The sequence below is a fragment of the Podarcis cretensis genome (assembly GCF_951804945.1).
Source record: "Podarcis cretensis genome assembly, chromosome: 13".
Taxonomy (NCBI): domain Eukaryota; kingdom Metazoa; phylum Chordata; class Lepidosauria; order Squamata; family Lacertidae; genus Podarcis; species Podarcis cretensis.
Window position 1 is genome coordinate 20,252,487 of NC_137182.1, and position 21,258 is coordinate 20,273,744.

General features: G+C 44.5%; 1 protein-coding gene across 6 annotated transcripts in view; it reads left to right on the plus strand.

The window, feature by feature from the left end:
• HDAC5 (histone deacetylase 5) overlaps positions 1 to 21,258 on the plus strand; it is a 126,389-nt gene that overhangs the window by 17,053 nt on the left and 88,078 nt on the right. For 3 of the 6 annotated variants that reach the window (XM_079949313.1, XM_079949316.1, XM_079949314.1), the window contains one exon: positions 12,844 to 12,915. In XM_079949313.1, coding sequence (XP_079805439.1) covers positions 12,844 to 12,915 — 72 coding nt within the window. Of the gene's footprint in view, positions 1 to 12,091; positions 12,916 to 21,258 lie in introns of those variants that run through there. The other 3 variants (XM_079949311.1, XM_079949312.1, XM_079949315.1) reach the window with 1 other exon arrangement.

The following is a 21,258-nucleotide window of genomic DNA, read 5'->3' on the forward strand; positions in this document are numbered from 1 at the left end:
GTTTAAGAACGTTTTTAAACGGAGCATTTTTCCCCTGTAGAGGAAGCAATTTTGGATTCAAAGTGCTGAAAGAAGCCATTTCAATCTAAACTACCTCCTCCAGCCCCCTTGGTTGCACTAGGGGTATTTCATAATAATAGTCAGGTTTTTTCCTACAATCATGTGATGTATAAATCTTGCAAAATACCATAAATAAGTAATAGTACCTAATATATATACTAAGCAGCAGTGTCAAATTATATGCAATATCATCCCAGGAATGAACTTGATGACACCTGTAAAATACAGAACCTCATAACCTAAGTTATTACTTGCTCATACTGGGTACAATTATAAAACATAATACATACCTAATAACAATAACCTGCTGAAAAATATTTTTTAAAGCAAGTTCCAAACTCACATGAAGGAAACATTTGGGGGGGGAAATGATGAAATTTCTGCTAAAAATTGCAATATAAAAACTGGCTTCTTCGGTGCTGTCATTAGTGAGTGTGGTGATAATGGTCTGGATTTGTTAACAACATTCCATTTTATAGTTGGGGAACTTGGACATCCTCAGAGATATAAAGATGTGTTACTGAGCCCTATGGGACCAGGTCTCGGCTGCTCAGCTAGCAGAGAAAAATCCCCAAAATGATAGAACTTCCCTGTCTTGGTCTGATTGGCTGGAGCATTATATAATGCTTTCTGGGTCATTTCAGCCCCGGTCACACATATTCTGCTGATGTGTCAAGACTGCTTTCAGCTCAGATTTGCATACTCCCTACTTATCTTGCTTTTGATTTCCACATTAACGCCGCAAGACAATTCCAACACGTGTGATCCATATTATGCAAAAATGCCTATATATATATAAAAATCATTTTGTGGAAGAATCCATGCATCCTTTTCATATTAAGGGTCTTCCATTAAACAAATCGCTTTAGTGGCCCTATTATGAGTTTAATATCCAGAGATGGAGCTGCAACTCAGAAGACTTCCTGGCAGTCTTCTCACAAATGTGAGGAGGTGGGTTGTGGCTCGACCAGTGTGGGGTAGCGGTTAAGACGTTGGACTAGAATCAAGGAGACACAAACATCACTGGGCAGACGTTGGGGCGGTCCCTGCCTCTCTCATCCTAGCCTAGGAGAACAAAACGGGGGAGAGGGGAAGAACAAGTTGTGTCTCCTGTGCTGCTTAAGAACGTTACAAAAATGAACGAAGTACAACTCCTTTGGCATGACGTGTAGCATAGGCGCTGCACGCCGACTTTCTCTTTGAATCAGCTTTGTAAAGGCCATATTAAAAAGCTATCAACAAATGCCGGGAGGTGCAAGATGGCAGTCTTGACGGTCTCCATAGCAACGCCACATTTATGTCTACTTCTGGCCTAGCTGAGAGTAAGCCCCTTTCCTGCCTTGTGAAAGCTGCATCAACGGGAATGCCACTTTTTTTGTCACTGCTGCGGAGCCCTATTATTTATTTTCTTTCTTTCTTTCTTTCTTTCTCTACCATGTCCCCCTGACGCTTGCTTGCTCTCTTATGTAACAAACAAGGGGGGTTGCTCAGCACTGGTGTTAAAACGGGTTGTCCAGGCCTGTATTTTTCTGCTGTTGAAAAGTGGCTACTAGGAGCAGCCTGAAATTGGAAGTTGCCTGTTTTCATAGTTATAGAACAGTTTTCTGCTGGTGGTGCATGCAGGCTCTGAACCTAATTAACATTAAGGGAGGCTCTCCAACAAGTGATAGTAATGCGCCTAATATTTCTGTAGTGCTTCCCCCATGCCTCAGTGCTTAGAATATTTTGCATATATTTATCTTAATAACCCTTGCAATGCTCCTGTAAGGAGGACCAGTGTTATTATCATATATTACAGACTGGGGGAAAGGAGGCGTGCTGAAAGATAAGAGAAGGTGCTTAGATGAGCTGTGGTTTGAGCTGAGGATTTCCAGCTTAATAGTTTTTGCTCTTAAATCTTAAGGTATATATTGTGTTTTTGGCAGAGTGCCTCTGAGCATGCGCAGAGCACATTCCTTTCTGCTGAGGGGAAGCCATAACACAGTTAGCAGAGTTGCATGCTTTGCCTACAGAAATTCAGCTAAGGAAAAAAAAGTGTGTTAGGTAAGCCAGGCTGTTTCTCAAACTCTGTATACTTCTATAACCCAGATGTAGGGATTAAATTAAATCACAGGATAATTTTGGGAACTTGTTTTTAATACTCAGGGCTCAAGCCTCTCCATGTGAGGTTTTACTAAAGTATACCTTTGTGCATGTTCAGAGTGCAGCATTAGAACAATTAGCATCCCTTACAAAGTCAGGGATAGAAGTCTGAGCTTCTAGGTCAAAGGATATATTTTTCAGGCAGTCTTGGAATGTTGGCTGTTCCCTTTTTATGGAGAGTCACCAAACTTTCTCCCCAGTTGCGGGATTATATGTGATACCGAGCTGAAACTGGCTTTTAAGGGCCAGGACTAACCCCTAGAACACATAAAGCAACAATTGCTATAATGATAAAATGTGCCTCTGCAACCGTGCAAAGTGCCTTTCTCCCACAACTAGCACTCCCCAGACTGGGAACTAGGGGGCAGTACAGGCTATCCTGGCAGAGGATCTGAATTCTAGGCAGGCTTCAAGTACTGGCACCACTCATTTTGGAAACAATTCCTCCATTTTTCCTTCTGGGATGAGAGAAGTCTTTAGTAATCACTTTTCCCATCTGTCCTTTGAGATCTCCTCAAAGGATGAGCAATGTGGACGTCCAAATTAAATGTCTCTTGTTGACCACAATGCTGGCTGGCCCTCCATACAAAGAGGATGTACTTGTTCCTACCCTGAAAAGCTTATGTGCAGCCTCAAGGCCCAGTCTGAATGAAATTAATTATGCCCATACGGGAAATGTGCTCTGACTGCATCCAAAATCAATTGGGTGAACTTGTGACACAAATAATGCATTGCAACTGTAAAATCGGTCTGTCCACTAATGCTATCTATTTTATTGGAGCGAGTCTTTCCTTGTCAGCCCCACACTTAAGCAATTTATAGCTATAGCAGCAGGGGAGAGGAGGGACCCAAGTTTGGAAACATATTCACTATACCTTTAAAGTACAGCGGTACCTCGGAAGTGGAACAGAATCTGTTCCGGAAGTCCATTCAACTTCCAAAACATTCAGAAACCAAAATGCGGCTTCCGATTGGCTGCAGGAAGCTCCTGTAGCCAGTCGGAAGCTGTGGAAGTCACGTTGGACGTTCGGTTTCCAAAGAACGTTTGCAAGCCGGAATTCTCACTTCCAGGTTTGCGGCGTTTGGGAGCCAAAACGTTTGACTCGCAAGGCGTTCAGGATCCAACGTACGACTGTAGTATGATACCGCTTTAAGCAGTCCTGGCTTCCCCCAAAGAATCATGGGAACTGTAGTTTGTTAGCTACCCCACCCCCCTCATTCATCTTCACAGCAGTCACCAGCATATTTTAGCAAGACACCCAAAGACAATGGAAGGAGGATAGGAATGTGGCAAAGCATCCACAGAAGGTAACTGAGACACTAGATCAGGGTGGGTGAGATGACTTGGGTAGGGCAGAAAAGAGATGATCAGGGGGTGCAAACATCTCAGGAGCCAGGGTGAGCGCAGTCTGTCACCTGCTAAGCCCCACACCCTAGCAGGGGACCTCTGTGAGTCCCATAGGTCTGCAGCATCTCTTCCTGCTCACTGCTTTCCCTCTCCCTCTGGCCTAAAGGAGGTGAGCAGTTGAACAGTGGTGGCTGTGAGGAGCAGCAACTGGTTGGTTGCCCACTCGCTGCCTCTAGCAAGTGAGTTGGTGGTCCAGACTGGCCCAATATATTTTGCTGCCTGAGGCAAAGGAAAAAGATGGCGTTGTGCAGCACTTCAGCCCCTGTATATGGGTAAGAACAGAGGAGAAGTAACGATAATATCTCTCAGGAACTGGAACTTGATATTGCTGGTTTTTATTGTAAGCCTCTTAACCTACTGGGCTACTGCACCATGGCAGACTCCTTTGGCCTTAGTATTGTATAGTCTATATGCTATCCCCACACAAGCACAAGGTCTTTTTCTTGCAAAATAGTTATCTGCATGATGCAAATGCTTGTATGTCACTTAAGAACATAAGAAGAGCTATGCAGGATCAGACCAAAGGTCCACCTAGCTCATAGCTGTCAACTTTCCCTTCTTCTTGCAAGGAATCCTATTCGGAATAAGGGAATTTCCCTTAAAAAAAGGGAAACGTTGACAGCTTTGACCTAGCCTAGCATTCTGTTTCCTACAATGTCCAACCAGGACATGAAGGAAGTTGTTGTTTAGTCGCTTAGTCGTGTCCGACTCTTTGTGACCCCCATGGACCAGAGCACGCCAGGCACTTCTGTCTTCCACTGCTTCCCGCAGTTTGGTCAAACTCATGCTGGCAGCTTTGAGAACACTATCCAACCATCTCGTCCTCTGTCATCCCCTTCTCCTTGTGCCCTCCATCTTTCCCAACATCAGGGTCTTTTCCAGGGAGTCTTCTCTTCTCATGAGGTGGCCAAAGTATTGGAGCCTCAGCTTCAGGATCTATCCTTCCAGTGAGCACTCAGGGCTGATTTCCTTAAGAATGGAGAGATTTGATCTTCTTGCAGTCCATGGGACTCTCAAGAGTCTCCTCCAGCACCATAATTCAAAAGCATCAATTCTTCAGCGATCAGCCTTCTTTATGGTCCAGCTCTTACTTCTGTACATCACTACTGGGAAAACCATAGCTTTCACTATACAGACATTTGTTGGCAAGGTGATTCCTCTGAAGGAAGTAGCCCCCTCCTATTGTTGTTTTGCTTTACAGCAGGATTCAAATACATATATTGCCTTTGGACTTGGAGCTTACAGCATATAGCAGCATTATGAAAATATTAAGAATAGCTGAAGTGGGGCTTTGGATCTGTTTAATAAAAGCAGAGCTGGAACCTTGTCTCTGTTTCTTCCCATATAGCCTTCCTAACCACTGGTTTAGGGCATCAGGGCTAAGGACTACTGTTCCCTATGTTTCCAAACTCTTTTGGTCAAATTTCTGGGGAGAAAAATAGGCTGAGTAATGTTGCTGCCAGTTGACAGGTGCTTTGTGTTTGCATTTGCTAAGAGAGTTCTTCACTTACAATCTTGTGATTAGTGGTGTTGTGTGATGTTGCTATGGGCTATGCGAGTTGTTGCTTTGCACCGAGGTATAGTTGAGTCACTGGCCTGCTTCGCACATCACATTAAACCATAGTTAAAAATACCGCTGAAATTGTGTGTGTTCTGCTCCTTCCTTACTCCTGCTGGGAAACAAACCATAATATGGCTTGCCATGTTTTCTGATCTTAAGCTCATGATTTGTGGGCCTGGAAGACATGACAAACTAGACCATTACTTGTTTGTCCGGGGCAGCAGGAGTGGGGTAGGGGCAAAGCACCTGCAACTTCAATTTATGTTTTATGGTTTATGTTTTAGATATATTTTATTAAATTTCCAGAAATTTCACATAAACATTCCAATACATAATAGATTTTTGTTTGGTTTTGTTGACTTCCCATCCAATTTTCCATTGGGTTTTTTTCCCCTCCCGCTTGCTGTCAATGGTACAATAATCTCTAATATCTTCTGTCGCTCATAGTTCAAATTGCGAATTCATCATAATATTTCTTTAAATAGTCCAAAAAGGACTTCCATTCTTCCATAAAGCAATCATTGTGAAGTTCTCTTATTTTAACTGTTAACTTTTCTGATTCAGCATAGTCCATTAAACCATAATTATTGCCACTAATAATTATGGTTTAATGTGATGTGCAAACTAGGTCATTGTATAAAATTACACTTGGCGTAGATTAAACATTTCTCCCTTTCTCATAGTGCTAGAATTCGTGGTTACAGTAAGCCCACATCTTACGCAGGCAGTACATTCCAGGGATCGTGCCTAAAGCCAAAACTGCGTATAGTCAAAACACGTTGGGTGCAATGGCGGGTGGGATTGCAAAAGACTCTTTCCCTGGATGCCCGTCCCCTTTCTGCCCCCTTTTTATTTTATTTATTTTGCCATGCTCATAAAGCTGAATGTGCACAAGTTAAATGCATGTAGGTTGCAGTCTTATGTGTAGTTAGTGAAACCGATGGGTAGTAGATTCAGGAGAAAATCTATTTTTATGTAGTGCATCAGGGGTGTTGCTAGGTGCTTTTGAGAAATCTGGGTATAGGCACAGGATTTAGATTTGCATAAATGCATAGAATGTCTCTGGGCAAAGTTAAGAAGTGGGTGGCTGGGGTCTCACCAGCACTGATTATGGCTACTAGCTAATGTAGCTTAAAAAGAGGATTAGACAAATTCACAGGTGATAGATCATCCAGTCAGTAGCTATTTGTCATGATAGTTAAATGGAACCTGTGTGGTCCCGGGAGTATACCACTAAATATCAGCTGTTGGGGAGTAGCATCATAAAAGGGTCGCCATACATTGTTTGTCGGCTTCCTAGAGGTTTCTTGCGGGCCCTTGGGGGGAAGCAGGATGCTGGACAAGGTAGGCCTTGGCCCCGATCCAATTGGCCTCTTCGTGCATTCTTACATAGTGTAGGATGCTGACCTCACTGGTATCCATGTGACTGTCTTGCTGGATCGGGACGTGGGTGGCGCTGTGGTCTAAACCACTGGGCCTCTTGGGCTTGCTGATTGGAAGGTCGGTGGTTCGAATCCCCGTGATGGGGTGAACTCCCGTTGCTCTGTCCCAGCTCCTGCCAACCTAGCACTTCGAAAGCACACCAGTGCAAGTAGATAAATAGGTACTGCTGTGGTGGGAAGGTAAACGGCATTTCCGTGCGCTCTGGTTTCCGTCACGGTGTTCCATTGTGCCAGAAGCGGTTTAGTCATGATGGCCACATGACCTGGAAAGCTGTCTGTGGACAAACGCCAGCTCCCTCGGCCTGAAAGTGAGATGAGCGACGCAACCCCATTGTCAACTTTGACTGGACTTAACCGTCCAGGGGTCCATTACCTTTTACATTACCTTGCTGGATCCTAGGATCAGGCTGTAAAATTCTGTGGAACGGGTGACACATTAAGGCAAGGGTAGGCAACCTAAGGCCCATGGGCCGGATGCGGCCCAATTGCCTTCTCAGTCCGGCCCGCGGACGGTTCAGGAATCAGCGTGTTTTTACATGAGGAGAATGTGTGCTTTTATTTAAAATGCATCTCTGGGTTATTTGTGGGGCATAGCAATTCGTTCATTTCTCCCCCAAAAAATATAGTCCGGCCCCCCACATGGTCTGAGAGACGGTGGACCGGCCCCCTGCTGAAAAAGGTTGCTGACCCCTGCATTAAGGTGATTAAGGGTTAGATTATTTAGGCAAGGTTCATCTTTGGGTATTAATCAGTTCTAGATTTCATCTTAGATAGCCAGGCTCAGCTTTGGGTTTTAATCAATGCTAGGTAATGTTACAGGCTTGCCACCACTAGAGCTTGGCAAAATGGATAAACAACTGTATGTCACCAAATACCTTGCAGCTGTTCAGAAAAATTAAGTAGGCAAAATTTCCTTGTTCTCCAAAGTAACGTAAAAGCCACGCTGTTCTATAGTTTACAGCGGAAAAGGAGCTCCTAACCACAAACCTCTGGATCTGAAATGTCTGTAGCATTTACTTTTCCATCCGCTGCAATCATTTTTCCTTGTTAGAGTAAATCTTTTGAGGTTTATTTGGGGGGGGGGAGTTGTTATTGAGTAAATCCTATGTTAGAATCACCGTTATCATGTCCCCATGTAATGGACAGGAGTTTTGACTGTGGTAGACATATTTTTGTGTGTCTCTCCTTTGAAAAAAAAGAGAGAGAAGAAATGCTTACGCTTCTAAAAACTTCTTTAAACATAAAACTTTACAAAAACATGTTTTGCTGTTTGATAGCAATATATTTTATCTACACTCCTGAAACAGCACACTGCAAATGTAACAGATGTATTAGCTTGAGGGAAAAATGCCTCATCCTTGAGTTACATAGACAAAATATTGCGGGCGTACGGTTGAGGAGGTGTTATTCCCTCATAACAAAAGCCTTCCTCTGTGGGGGAAGATATCTGGATCCAGCAACAACAGAACATTTGCCCCATGAAAATATATTCTCCTGAAAGGTCATTTCAAAGTTTTTCAGGGCTTGGGGGCGGTGATATCAAGGTTTGCAGCCTCGGTAGCTGCCTTTTCAAACACCATTTTCCTTTTGCACAATTACATGGTAGTAGAGCAAAAAATTGTATGTTTGTCCATCTGCTTTTGGCTAGGCAGGGGTGGTTTAAGACAGGAAGCCCCGTGGTGTCTTGACTGCCCCTCCTGAGGTAAAAATCAAGGCCTCAAGGTGAGGAGGGCAGCCATGTGGAATATCGCCTTTCCTTGTATAGTGACCCTCTCCCTTGACGTGAACCAAAGGCCAAGCATGCAAAGAGGGGTGTGGGGACGAAAGGGCTCCTGTCTTCTCTCGTCCCATCATGCCTATATAAATAGCTTATTTGACGTCAAGTCCAAAATAAAGTCCAAAAGCACATGAGGGAGGGGGTAGAGTGGTCTCAGAGAGCTATAAATAACGCAGGGCTATTTTAAAAGCCTAGGTTTTAAATTAACGTGCTGGTAAATACAGGCCTTGCTCTTGACCTGCCTCGAAATATCCAAACGGCTGCAGTGATACGCAGTCTGTGACCTATTGCTATAGCATGTGGGGAATATGAAGAGCCAGCTTGAGTTTATAGGACCAGTCCCCTTATATCTGAGTGGGCCGTGGCTTTTCAGTGATTCAGCCACAAGCCTTTCTCAACTCCACCTGGCGATGCCATGGACTGACATTCTGTTTTTCCATGTGCATCTTGTTATCTTGGCTGGGTTGGATGCAGAGAGAGATACATATATACACACCTGGGAACTGAAAGAGCATTGGATTTTGACTCCTCCACTGCCCCGAATTAATTGTGAGGCCTTTCTCCATCTTTTGTTTCCTGTCTGTGAAAACAGGATTAGCAGTGATCTATCTCTCAGGGTTGCGAGCATGATTTAACAACCCGTTATCTTATGCAATAAGGATATTGCGCAAGTAAGATTGCTAACCTCCTCCCTCTGGACAATCCTCCTGCTCTGACTTCAGTACAGAGTCATCTAAGATCTTGCTGTTGATAGCAAAGGATTTCGGTAGGCCTGCAGCCTGAGGTTTTGTGATGAAGGGTCCTAAAGAGGAGGAGGATAACTGTATAGCTATGTACGGTATCTGAAGTTATTAATTTGTATTGGTTCGTGACAGAACACTGCCTGCCTGCTTTTGATTATATCTTCATAACTAAGAGGGCTAAAGACTTGAATACGCTTTAAAAATTAAAGGTAAACATGCATGAACAGCTTCGAGTATATTTGTGTTTCCTTATCCCTCACAGTTAACATTAAGGGGACATGCCTCCTGTAGGCAGGGTGCCACCACAGTAAATGTTCATAGTGAATAGCCACTGAGCGCAACTGTTGAGGCTTGAGGGATATAATGGTATGGAAGAAACTGAGCAGGCATTGCTGAATCTCTTATGGGTCGGAAGTCAGATATGTTGGTGTTTCTTTAAAAAGGGGTGTGGCATGGGGAAGGACTCAGAAGATCATTTCTGCAGTTGTCCTACACTTGGAGGCTGGGGTGCTCCAAGCACCTCAGAAATGCAATGTGATTGGCAGGTTAATGATCTGCATGCTCACCAGGATGGAGAAGGAAACTGATCATGGCAAGCAAAAGAAAAAGTGTTGACTAGGAGGTCACTGCTTTGTTTTGTTTAAAAATACAAGTACGGTACATGTACATAGGAAAACTGTGGGTTCTCGAATCCTTCCCTTCCACCCCTTCAGTTCTATGATTCTCACACAATAAGGACTGCCTCTTCGAAGATGGTGCCTGTAACATACTAAGGTACTTTGTCAGAAGATTGACTCCATAACCTAGTCAACACATTGCAGTGAACCATGGTTTACCATGAGCATGGAGCACCTAGTTTGCCACTCACCTAGTTTGCCACTCACCCGCGATCATGGTTTGTTTTTCTCCAAACAAACCATGATGGGTGAGCCAAGAACAAACCTTAATCTTCACATCATAATGTGTTTGGAGTAAAAGCAACCAAAACAAAGGAGAATACTCCGCAAGAGCATAAGAAACAATATATGTTTGTTTTGCATGCAGTCTTGTTTTGTCTGCTTCTAAATAATTTTCGATACCATTTTTGTTGTTTTGGGGTTTCTGTGTTTTTGTCTCGAGCAAAACAAGCCACAGTATGGGTATAATGCTAAGTCAGGGATCTTGGCTTGCTGATATCAGAGGAGTACAGTAAGCTGTGACATGCAAACACAGCTCGTGTTGTCCACATGCATTGACTGGCCGTGGCTCTCCAGGGTTGCTGGCAGGGCTCTTTTCAAACTCTGCCTGGATATGCCAGGGTTGAACCTGAAAACTTCTCCACGCAAAGTATATGCCCTGCAACTAAGCTATTCCCCCACTCCCACCCCCAAGCTTACCATGTATGGTATGGAGTGCATGCATGCCTGGGAATAAGCGCCACTGAACGTAATGGGGACTTACGTTCTGAGTTAAATGTGTAGGATTGCACCGTAAGGCAAGGGTCAGCAAACCTTTTCAGCAGGGGGCTGGTCCACTGTCCCTCAGACCTTGTGGGGTGGGGTGGCAGACTGTATTTTGAAAAAAAATAAAAATGAACGAATTCCTATGCCCCACAAATAACCCAGAGATGCATTTTAAATAAAAGCACACATTCTACTCATGTAAAAACACCAGGCAGGCCCCACAAATAACCCAGAGATGCATTTTAAATAAAATGACGCATTCTACTCATGTAAAAACATGCTGATTCCTGGACCAGATTTAGAAGGCAATTGGGCAAGATCTGGCCCCTGGGCCTTAGTTTGCCTACCCATGCTGTAAGAGGCATGAACTTGCATAGGGCTTGTGTTTATAAGAGCTGGTGGAAGGGATCAAAAACCTTTTGAAAATCAGAATGCCCTTTGGACACCACACTGGTTATGATGCAGCACACCAGTCTACTGTTTGTTATTTACTGGGAGGGACAAGGATGGGCCAGTACAGCATCGGTTAACTCATTCAAGATACGCCATGTAATAAAAAGGCATGCGTTATTAATTCAATTGACAACAATTTATACCCCACTTGATAGTCTTACCTTCTGTCTGTCTGTCTCTTTCTCTGTGGTTTTTTGTTTGCTTTTATAATCAGGCTCCCAACTGTTGAATATAAGCAGTGCAATGCTTTGTGAAATCTCAGGAAGCAGAGATTTTGGGGTTTGCGAATTTCCAGTGGCCAGGAAGTTGCAGCTTCAGTGCAAATGCCGATATACAGTGGTAACTCGGGTTAAGAATTTAATTCGTTCTGGAGGGCCGTTCTTAACCTGAAACTGTTCTTAACCTGAGGTACCACTTTAGCTAATGGGGCCTCCCGCTGCCACTGTGTGATTTCTGTTCTCATCCTGAAGCAAAGTTCTTAACCTGAGGTACTATTTCTGGGTTAGCATAGTTCATAACCTGAAGCGCCTGTAACCTGAAGCGCCTGTAACCTGAGGTACCACTGTACATAAGTTGTCCATAACTGTACACATGGCTTATTTGGACATTTTAGTTACTGTGATGTTTTTCTTTGTTTTGTTTTGAAGTGTACACACATCATTAATATCTCTTAACAGTTGATGTAGGATTGCGGCCCTTAGCTTTCCTTTTTAAATCATGCCCCCCTCCCAAGGAACACACATTTGAAATCAATGGGCTTTAATGAACCGACCAGGCTCCATCTGTAGGTAGACTGTGGCATCCACAACACAGATGCGGCCATCCCACCCCCTTTTGTTCTTGCCTTGCTTCCCCTTCTCTTGGCTTGGCAGCTGGCACAGCCTTTCCTCCCCGGGGAATCTCTTCCACTGACCCCTGTAGTTGAAATGCAGCTTCTGATAGGCAGGCAGCTCCTCTTGCCTGAACCATCCCAGCTCCCAGAGAGCTTGGCTGGGTTTATTTATAGCTGGCTCCTCCCCTACGTTCTATTTCAGGTCACCCCCGGCAGAAGCCATCTCGCTTGGTGGCAGGGATGAGAAACAATCGCAAGAAGGGAGCCTTGCGTCTCACGAAAAGGGGCCTTTTGTGAGAGTGCCAAAGAGCCTTGGGCTCTCCATTTTTGTTAGATCTCTCCTCTGCTAGAGACTAGATTCATTGTCCTGGTGTTTTGGGTTTTTCTTTTTCATGCCTGAGATGTTGCTTCAACCCCTCCTTCCCTGGTGAATTGAGCCACACCTGAGATGTAAACCTTTTTATCCCCCCCCCCCCCTTTGCATCTTTTTCGCCTCTGCCTCCTTCTGCATCTTCCGACTCTTCTCCCCTTTCCTTCTGGAGTTGAGAAAATAGTTCTATCCCTTCCACTTCTTTCCCCTGCAAGGAGATTTTCATCTGCAACTATTTTGTTTTCCTTCCCTGGTGGCTTTGATTTATTGTTGGGGGTTTTCCTCGCCACTGCCGCTGTTGCTGCAAACAATTTAACTTTTTTTCCCAAGAAGAAGACGACGGTTCCACAAGGAGGACAGATGTGTGTGTGTTATTCGCGGCTGGCTTGAGAGGGGAGGGGATGTTGGATGGTTTGAGATGGCAATATAGCCTAAAAAGAGACACCTCCCCGAAGCCTTTGGTTGTGCAACAACGGATTGTCGTAAAGGGAAGCTGCAGTGGAATAACGGCAGTGTTTGCAATCACTCCTTGGCATGCTTCTTGTATCCTCGGTGTGGGGACTGCCAGAGATGTTGCAGACAATTTACGAAACTGAATCGTGTTTTTCTTCAGATGGAGTTTCTGGACACGAGCCATCGCTGGAACTCCTGTCACGGGCACAGATCCACGCCATACCTGTGGCAGGTGAGTACCGTGTAGAGTCTGTGAAATGGGCTTTAAGGGTAGTGATTTTTAAAGTACAGCAGTCAAGTGTGTTTGAGGTTTGGTCTGGAACTTGGGACAATGGGACATAATGAAGTGGCTTATATGTTTAATGCATGGGGGGGGGGGAGTGTCCCTGAACATCTGAGCCTCAGCAATGGGGTTTGGTTTTGTATAGAATCTGGTCCACGTGTGGATGAGAGAAGAGCTGGACAAACCCCAGAGTCCTAGAATTCCCCCCATCCTAGAGATAATGTAGTATTTGTCTAGCACCTGAGCCTAAAATAAGGAACGTTCATTCTTAAAAATGTGATGCTATCACTTAGGACTTCTCAATATGTTTTTTTCCAGCTATGGATTTTCCAGGTGAAATTAATTTTAGGTTTGTGGCGAGTACTTAATTTGAACCAGGGTTCAGTTCTAAATTGGTTTGTAAACACTAGGGTCCAACCATGGCAAAGTAGAGTGCCTCTGATCATGGGAAGAGTGTTCCTCTCATCACAGAAGAACCATGGTCAGTTTCCCCCCCATATGAGAAAATTAGGATACCAGGTTTCCAGCACTTGAGGTCCAGCACTTATTTTTAAAGCAGTTAACCCCTTGAACTGTAGCTTGACAAGACCCAGAATTGTTTTTCAAAGTTACTGCTCATCCCGGAGCACATTAAATAATAAGAGTGCTCCATAGCATGTGCAGAGGGCATCTCCATTTGTTCAGGCTCAGCTTTATTATTCTGTTAAATAATCTGGATCAGCCTTTGCAGAATGCAAAATAGCGAAGGCTTGAATTTCAGAACCTGATCAACAGTTTGGGATTGGCGGGGCCCATTTTGATATTAAGTGGTAAAATAGATTCTTTTGTTGGTTCTGACTAAAAGTGAAAGTTATTTGGCCATCTCTTTGTAGCTAAAGTTTGCAGTATGTTCCTCTGGTTGGGATTGATTTGTAGGCTGGGGAGAGTCTAGTCTGTTTTCCTTCTGTATTCCCATAAAATAGAAATAGCAAAAGAAGCAGCAGTGCACCTTGATGCATAGTGAACACATTGGGGTCCCGCGCTGAACCTTTTCTCTCACTTATCTCTTGCCCATAAGTCATATTCTGTCATCTGCTGGCATACTAGGGTTAGCCAACATGCATGTTTCTGCACATGGATTGTATTTGCTGGAATGGAATGAGAGCCTGTCTTACTACAAAAAACGTTCCAGCTGTCTCAGAGCAAGGGAACAGCCCCATTTCTGAGCTGAAGTGCATTTGTAAATAAATCCAGCTGAAGTGGGAAAGATGGAAATGCATTTCACACTAGGAAATCTGGGGTTATTAAATCACAGTTAAGCTGAGCCCTGTTCTGTGCAGTACTTAGCATCACAGTTAATCCTGGCTTGTTCCTGTTTTATATGTTGTGTGGCTCGCATGAATGTAAAAGGAAGTCCTGACCTCTGAAATTGCTCGGCACCATTAGAGCAATACCTGAATATTAATTCCAGGAACTGCTTTCTTCTTTTCCATAGTCTTTGGTCTGCAAATGTTATGAAGGGTGTTTGTGTTTGCTGGCACATTAACTGGGCTAGTCTCCTAAGTGAATGGCTTCTGGGGTGGGGTGGCTCTCCCCATCGCAACTTCAGTGCAAAAGGCTATATTGCAATACCACATCTGGAGTTTCAGTTGCAGCCCATTAGATTCAGGATTGTTCTCCAATCTTGGGCCTCAGGAACCGGCACAACTTAGAGGGTGATGTGGCCTTTCATCCAGGTGCCTCAGACTTCTCAAAATGTGAAGCTGGTCTCATAGGAATTTGAACTATTTTCCCAGAGCTGTAAAAGGACATACACTCATAGGTCTTGATCCTTATCTCATTGCTGATTACCCAGTAAAAGTCCGGTGTGAGAACAGGTTGATATAATAAAAATACGGGGCATAATTCATTTCCCCATGTGGTCCTGGGGTCTTCCTTCTTCCTTCTCTTCCCTGCCAGCTCTTGACTGTAAAACGCAGTACCTGCCATGGGAGGCTAGTGATGACCTCAGTGGCGTAGCATGGGGGGTGCAGGGGGGGCCAGCCGCACCGGGCGCAACACCTGGGGTTAGGGTTAGGGGGCGTAAATCCACGGGTTAGGGGGCGCAAATCCATGGGTTAGGGGGCACAAATTACTTGCCTTGCCCCGGGTGCTGACAACCCATGCCACGCCACTGGATGACCTCTCCCATATATAGATGCAGTGGGCACACACTCTTCGCCAACCAGGGCCACACGCTCAAGCTTCTTCTACTTGGAGCACAAGTAACTTGCATATGCATCTATGGTGTGGGGAGAAATGTCTAGGTTTCCATGTGGGATGTGCTCCTGAGCCTTCCAATAATAACATGTGTATTGCCAAGTGCTTGTCCCTAGCCAGTGGGAAGGAGTGGTCCTCCTTTGTGTGCGTTTGTGGTTTCGAGATACCTCCTTCCTCCTTCCTCTGTAATACGTGGCTCAGTCATTTGAAGCATCCAGAACTATTTATTCTGCAAGTATTTGCTGTGGCACAAATGCTTTCTGGTAGTGATGGACTGGTGTCTCGGTTTCATGAATCAAGGGGAGGTAGGGTCAAATGCTCCTTTGTGTGTTGGGATGGGGTTTGGATAATGACCCTTACGTTACTGTGCACAGGGGTTCCTGGAGGAAAAAGGCAAAAACAGAGTCTTTCTGAAGGAATGGAGTTTTTTTGTGCCTTCATTTGCAAACCCAGAAAGATGTCACGGTGTGGAGAGCCTTGTGTCTGAATGAGGCTGTTGCAGCTAAATTATTTCTTGCAGATTTTATTTTTTAAAAGCTGGATGGACATCTGCTAACAATCCTCCTATGCCTAGCATATTGTTGGAGTTAAAACAATTTATTGGTTCTTGGGGCAGTGCTGCATATTGAGAAACTCCAGTGTGCTCACCACAAAGAAGTGTGTAAACAGATTTAAACATCTGTGCGCATGCATCTAGGGAAATAGGTGTTCAAAGATATGTGCCTGGTTGACTTGTGCAATTTACGTGCTTGTTCTGGAACACATCAGGGAAACACTGGTACCTGTGCCGTAATCGTAGCCTGCTGAGTAGCTCAGCAAAGAAACGAGTTGCCTAGGGAAGTTATGTAATCTCCTGCCTTGGGAGATTTCTAGCTGTGGTCTACACATGCAGCAAAATGAGGTGGGAATGAGGTAGTAGAATGGACTGTACCACTTTAGACTACAGGTGGGAGAGCACATTTTTGTCGTGTACCCCTGCACAAACAACAACAGTCTTCAATTACTCCCTGCGCAACAGGAAGCATACCAGACTACACTACTTCCCTCAGTGTGTTAGGGTGTTATGTTTTTAATTAATCTGCAGGAATTCGTTTATTTTTCACATAAGGGAGCATGAAAAAATGCAACTCCTACCTGCAGTTAGAGCATTCTCTATCCCTTAAGTATTATATCACCTCATACTGCTGCATGCGTAGACCAGGCTGAAGTCTTGGAATCTATAACAGAAGTAGGAAAAGCTGGAACAGAAGGGAACTTGTCTGCTTTCCTTGTTGTTTTGTAAAACATAAGCCAGGTTTGAGTCAGAGGTAGCAACTTTGTTGGGACAATTTGCTATTTCAAAGGTTGGAAGAAAGTTGTTGAATCTCACAGCTGACCATCTGTTTGGAGTTTGTATGTGTGTGTAACCTTAACCAAACCTTGCACACTAATATCTGTTTTTATGTTTCTTTGGCTTTTGTGGATGGAGATTTTCAGGAAGCTGCGCCTTGGTTTTCGAAATGTGTTGGGAGTCGAACGGACTCCCAGAATGGATTAAATTCGAGAACCAAGGTACCACTGTAACTCCCACCATCCCTGACTATTGGCCGTGCTGGCTGGGGCTGATGGGAGTTGGAGTCCAGCTGCATCTGCAGGGCACTGTTTTGGCTACTCCTGCTTTAGGTACATAATGTTCTGCCACGGGATCTCTTTCATCTCTGTGTATCTGCAGAGAGTGTGATATTGCTAAGGCATCTATTCTGTGCAGTGCTATGGAGACCCAAGTGTCCATTTTCTGTAACATTGGGTTGTGCTGATCTGGGAACAAGGGGGATGTTCCCAGATAAAAAAAATCTAGAAAGGAAATCTAGATTGGGGACCCCTGCACCTATGCTAAATGTTCTCCAACAGTGGTCCCCAGCTTCATTTAGGTAGTCCACAATGTGTCTGTGGATTTGTGGTTGAGGAAGGGGGACAATACACCCTTTGCATTAAATACTCATATTGATCTTTAATTGTATTTTTACTGCTGCTTTTGTTTCTTGGAATGTATTATATTTTTATTGTACGTATTGTGTTGCCGTTTGAATTAAAATGGATTCAGATTGTAATACAACGAAATACAACATATAAGCAATAAAAGAAGCAATAAAAATACAATTAAAAATAATACAGCATCTAGCCCAGTGCACTGCAATTGCTACAAGAAGCAGAAAAATCATTAAGTGAGCCACCAAGACCCTATGCAATTTTCCAGTGGTCTGTGGGAGGAAAAGTTATGGAATCTCTGGCTTAGACAAAAGAAGGCTAAATAAGAAACACTGATAGTTTTCATTCAAAAGGATAATGGAAAGACCTGAGAGAGTGATAGGCCATGTAATTAAATGAGGATAGGAGAAGAAACTACATGAGACTTTTAAACTGGAGGGAGGCACATGAAATGTTCTGGGGGGGGGGACTTATTTGGGGGAATGGAACTACACATTACCCTCAATCTCACGTCAGAAAAACTTGATGGCCCCTTAGTCTAAGGAACTGTCGTGTTTAACTCCTGTTAGTGGCAAAGAGCAATTATGATGATGCAACAGAGTGTAAGGAACAACTGGAATTTCCTGACTTGCTTTGTAAAATGCTGGACTGAATTTAACTGTATAAAGAGAGAGAGAGAGAGAGAAAGAAAGAGAAAGAGAAAGTGTGTGTGTGTGTGTGTGTGTGTGTGTGTGTGTGTCAGGGGCGGTGATGTCTGCAAATAGGAATTTCCATTCATCCTTCTTCCATTATAACAAAGCTAAAGAGGCCATCTGATGAGTCTTAATGTAGATTGGGGTCTAAACCAAGCACACGGAAATCAGTCTTCAGCATGTGTAAAGTAACTAGTGAAAACTGGCTGCCACCAAAATCTACTGTGTGCTTCTCCTTTGTCCATCTGCAAGTCTTGCTCCTCCTCTTGTTGAAACTGCCCTAGCCGCCTCCTTGCTATTTAATTAAACAATATCCCTCTCTCCCTCTGTTCAATACCAAGTGCGAAACACTGAGGATTTGGCTGTGGTGTCTGAACTAGGTCATTACGCCTGTCCAACTATCCGGGCAGAGCAATCCTGTGCGCACATTATGCCAGGGTACGTTGCTGCCACGCCAACAGAACAGATGCCGTTTCCAGTTTGTGCTCAGCCTGGGAAGGAAAGAGGAAAGCACAACACCAGAAAGGATAGAGGCGGTGTGAAAACGACAGAGGCGGTGCCTCTGGAAACACAGCCACAGGCCTTCAGTCAGGGACTGCACTGGTGTTGGTGGTGACCTTTAAAGCCCTAAACGGCCTCGGTCCAGTATACCTGAAGGAGCGTCTCCACCCCCATCGTTCTACCCGGACACTGAGGTCCAGCACCGAGGGCCTTCTGGCGGTTCCCTCACTGCGAGAAGCCAAGTTACAGGGAACCAGGCAGAGGGCCTTCTCGGTAGTGGCGCCCTCCCTGTGGAACGCCCTTCCACCAGATGTCAAAGAGAACAACCACCACCAGACTTTTAGAAGACATCTGAAGGCAGCCCTGTTTAGGGAAGCTTTTAATGTTTAATGTATCACAGTATTTTAATATTCTTTTGGAAGCCGCCCAGAGTGGCTGGGGAAACCCAGCCAGATGGGCGGGGTATAAATAATAAATTATTATTATTATTATTATTATTATTATTATTATGACAATGCCAACATGCTACATGGGCATGGAGGCAACCAAACAATACATGCCATTATGAGGGCTTGCACCGTCCCCTTCCCATGCCCACAATGCGCAAGGTGTGCAAGAACTAAGCAGCAGACAGAGGCATAGCCAAGGGAGGCCCGTGGCCCTGTCCCTCACACCAGTCACAAGCACCCTCAGGAGGTCTCTGGTTTGAATCCCTCTATGAACAAAACATTTTATCTCAGTGCAAGAGGGGCACAAAACAAGGCAGCAGCAAGAAGTGAGAGAGCAAAGCTGACATGGACACATGAAGAATAATTTCCTTCTTAAATTGTGGTGCCCAGAACTGCTGATTTGAGTTCCTCTATAGCAGGCACGTCCAACTTCCAAGACACTGAGATCTACTCACAGTATAAAAAAACTGGCAGTGATCTACCCAACTCATTGCCCAGAGTTGAGCTTTTTTTGGGAAGGGTTGCCCAGAGTTGTTGAGTTTCGATCACGATCCACCTGTGGGTCGCCATCAACAGGTTGCACATACCTGCTCTATAGTATCCTTCGACAACATTTGCCGGAGATATATAGCCCCATGCCACACATCCCACCATCAAGATTTATGGTCTCCTTGTTTGTGGTTTATGGTCCTGGTGGCGGTTTGTTGATTTTGGGTGCTTAATGGAGGCAGCTTTTCCGCCCCCCCCCCTGATCCCACCCCCCTCATTTTGAAGTCAAAGGGAGGGAAATGATTGTGCCAATTTTCGGGCTGGTGTAGAGTTTCTCCATTGTTGGGAACATAGCTATGGATCAAAGGATAGGATACACAACACAAGTTGTGCACTCTTTTCCTCTGCTGTCCACTACCCTTGCCCTGCTTTGATTGTTCTGCCAATGCACTTGGGCATCTTCTGCTGGCGTACATTTCACAGCGGTTATATAGGGGGTTGTGCTTGTGTAGCAGGGCTTCTAGCAAATCGTATGGCCAGTGGACTTGCCGGTATAGGATTGCACTCTGAGTCACTTTCACATTCTGTGTAGTGTGCTGCAGGAACAGCTGTTTGCTCTTAACCTTCAGGCTTTACGTTGGATCTGTGATTCAGCTAGGAGGCTAGGTATTCTTCTTCTCCCCTCCCCAGTAGAGATTCTGACCCAAGGAAAACCAGAATCATGGTCAGAATAAATTAGGCAAATTATATAACTTTTGTGTTTGCTTGATTTCCATTAATTTGTTCTGCTTCCAAGATCCTGGCTAATTTTCAAAGTACATTTCATTTGCCAGCGACTGTTGGAAAGAGGGAAGTGATTGAAGGTTGAGACTACATGTTTTGAAGGGTGGTTTCAGGGAACAATGGCAAATGGAAGGAGGAAAAAGGGCCGAACAGACACCGAAACGCATGTGTGTCTGTGCGTGCCCACAACACTCACACGTACACACAATTGCCAAAACAGCACTGACATTTTCACTCTGCTCCCTTGTGCTTTCTCAGCTTTTGCCGAGACACAGTGTTTTTCCCCTTCAGTTATGACGTACAGAAACTTGTTTTTTTATACTAGCTAAGAAACATTCTAAAGCCATGAAGACTCTTAGGAGGCCTGTTTCTGAATGCTTAGATGCTGGAGTCTCAGATCGGTATCTCAGAACGTGTTTGCAATGCCATCATGGAAACACAGAATATATTCAGCCTCTGGTTAGAAATCTAAACAGCAGAGGCGAAAGTTTAGCTAGTGATTAAATAAATTAATTCTTGTACAGATTGATTCTCAGCGGCTAGCCTGGCAATTGCTTTTTATTTGCTGTTGAAACCATTTTCACACTATTTATGTATCCTGCTGTTATTAATTGAAACCTGTGTTCTAGGAGTGGTGAAATGCCTTTAACCCCCCCCCCCCACATGCCTCATGCCTGTGCTGGTTCCTCCAGACCAGGGATGGAAACCCCGTGGTCCTCCAGACATCTTTGGACTCTAACCTCCATCATCTGCACTGGTCAGTGTTCATGGGAGTTGTAGTCTAGCAACAGCTAAAAGCCTGCAGATACCCCATCTCTGCTCCTGACCATTGTGGTCATCTATTGGCACTCTGAGCAAATGTGAATAGTTTATGATGAGAGCAACAGGGCGGGCGGGGATGTGTGTGTGTAATCTGTGTAAAAAAGCATGCTGGTCTAAGAATACCAGGGCGAGTATTTTTAGAGGAAAGGTTTAAGCTGCTTACTGTTGTCAGCCCGAATTCTAACTCTTGTGAGTGCTGCGTTGGTGATTCTTCCATTTTGCTGTGATGCCAACTTTTTATGCATTGCTTGGGTAGGACCAGGAAAGTGAGAATCAGCCGGTGTAGTCATTTATTCATTCACTAGCAAAACTTTGAAAAGATGTTTTGACTTATAATCTTTGGATCTGTG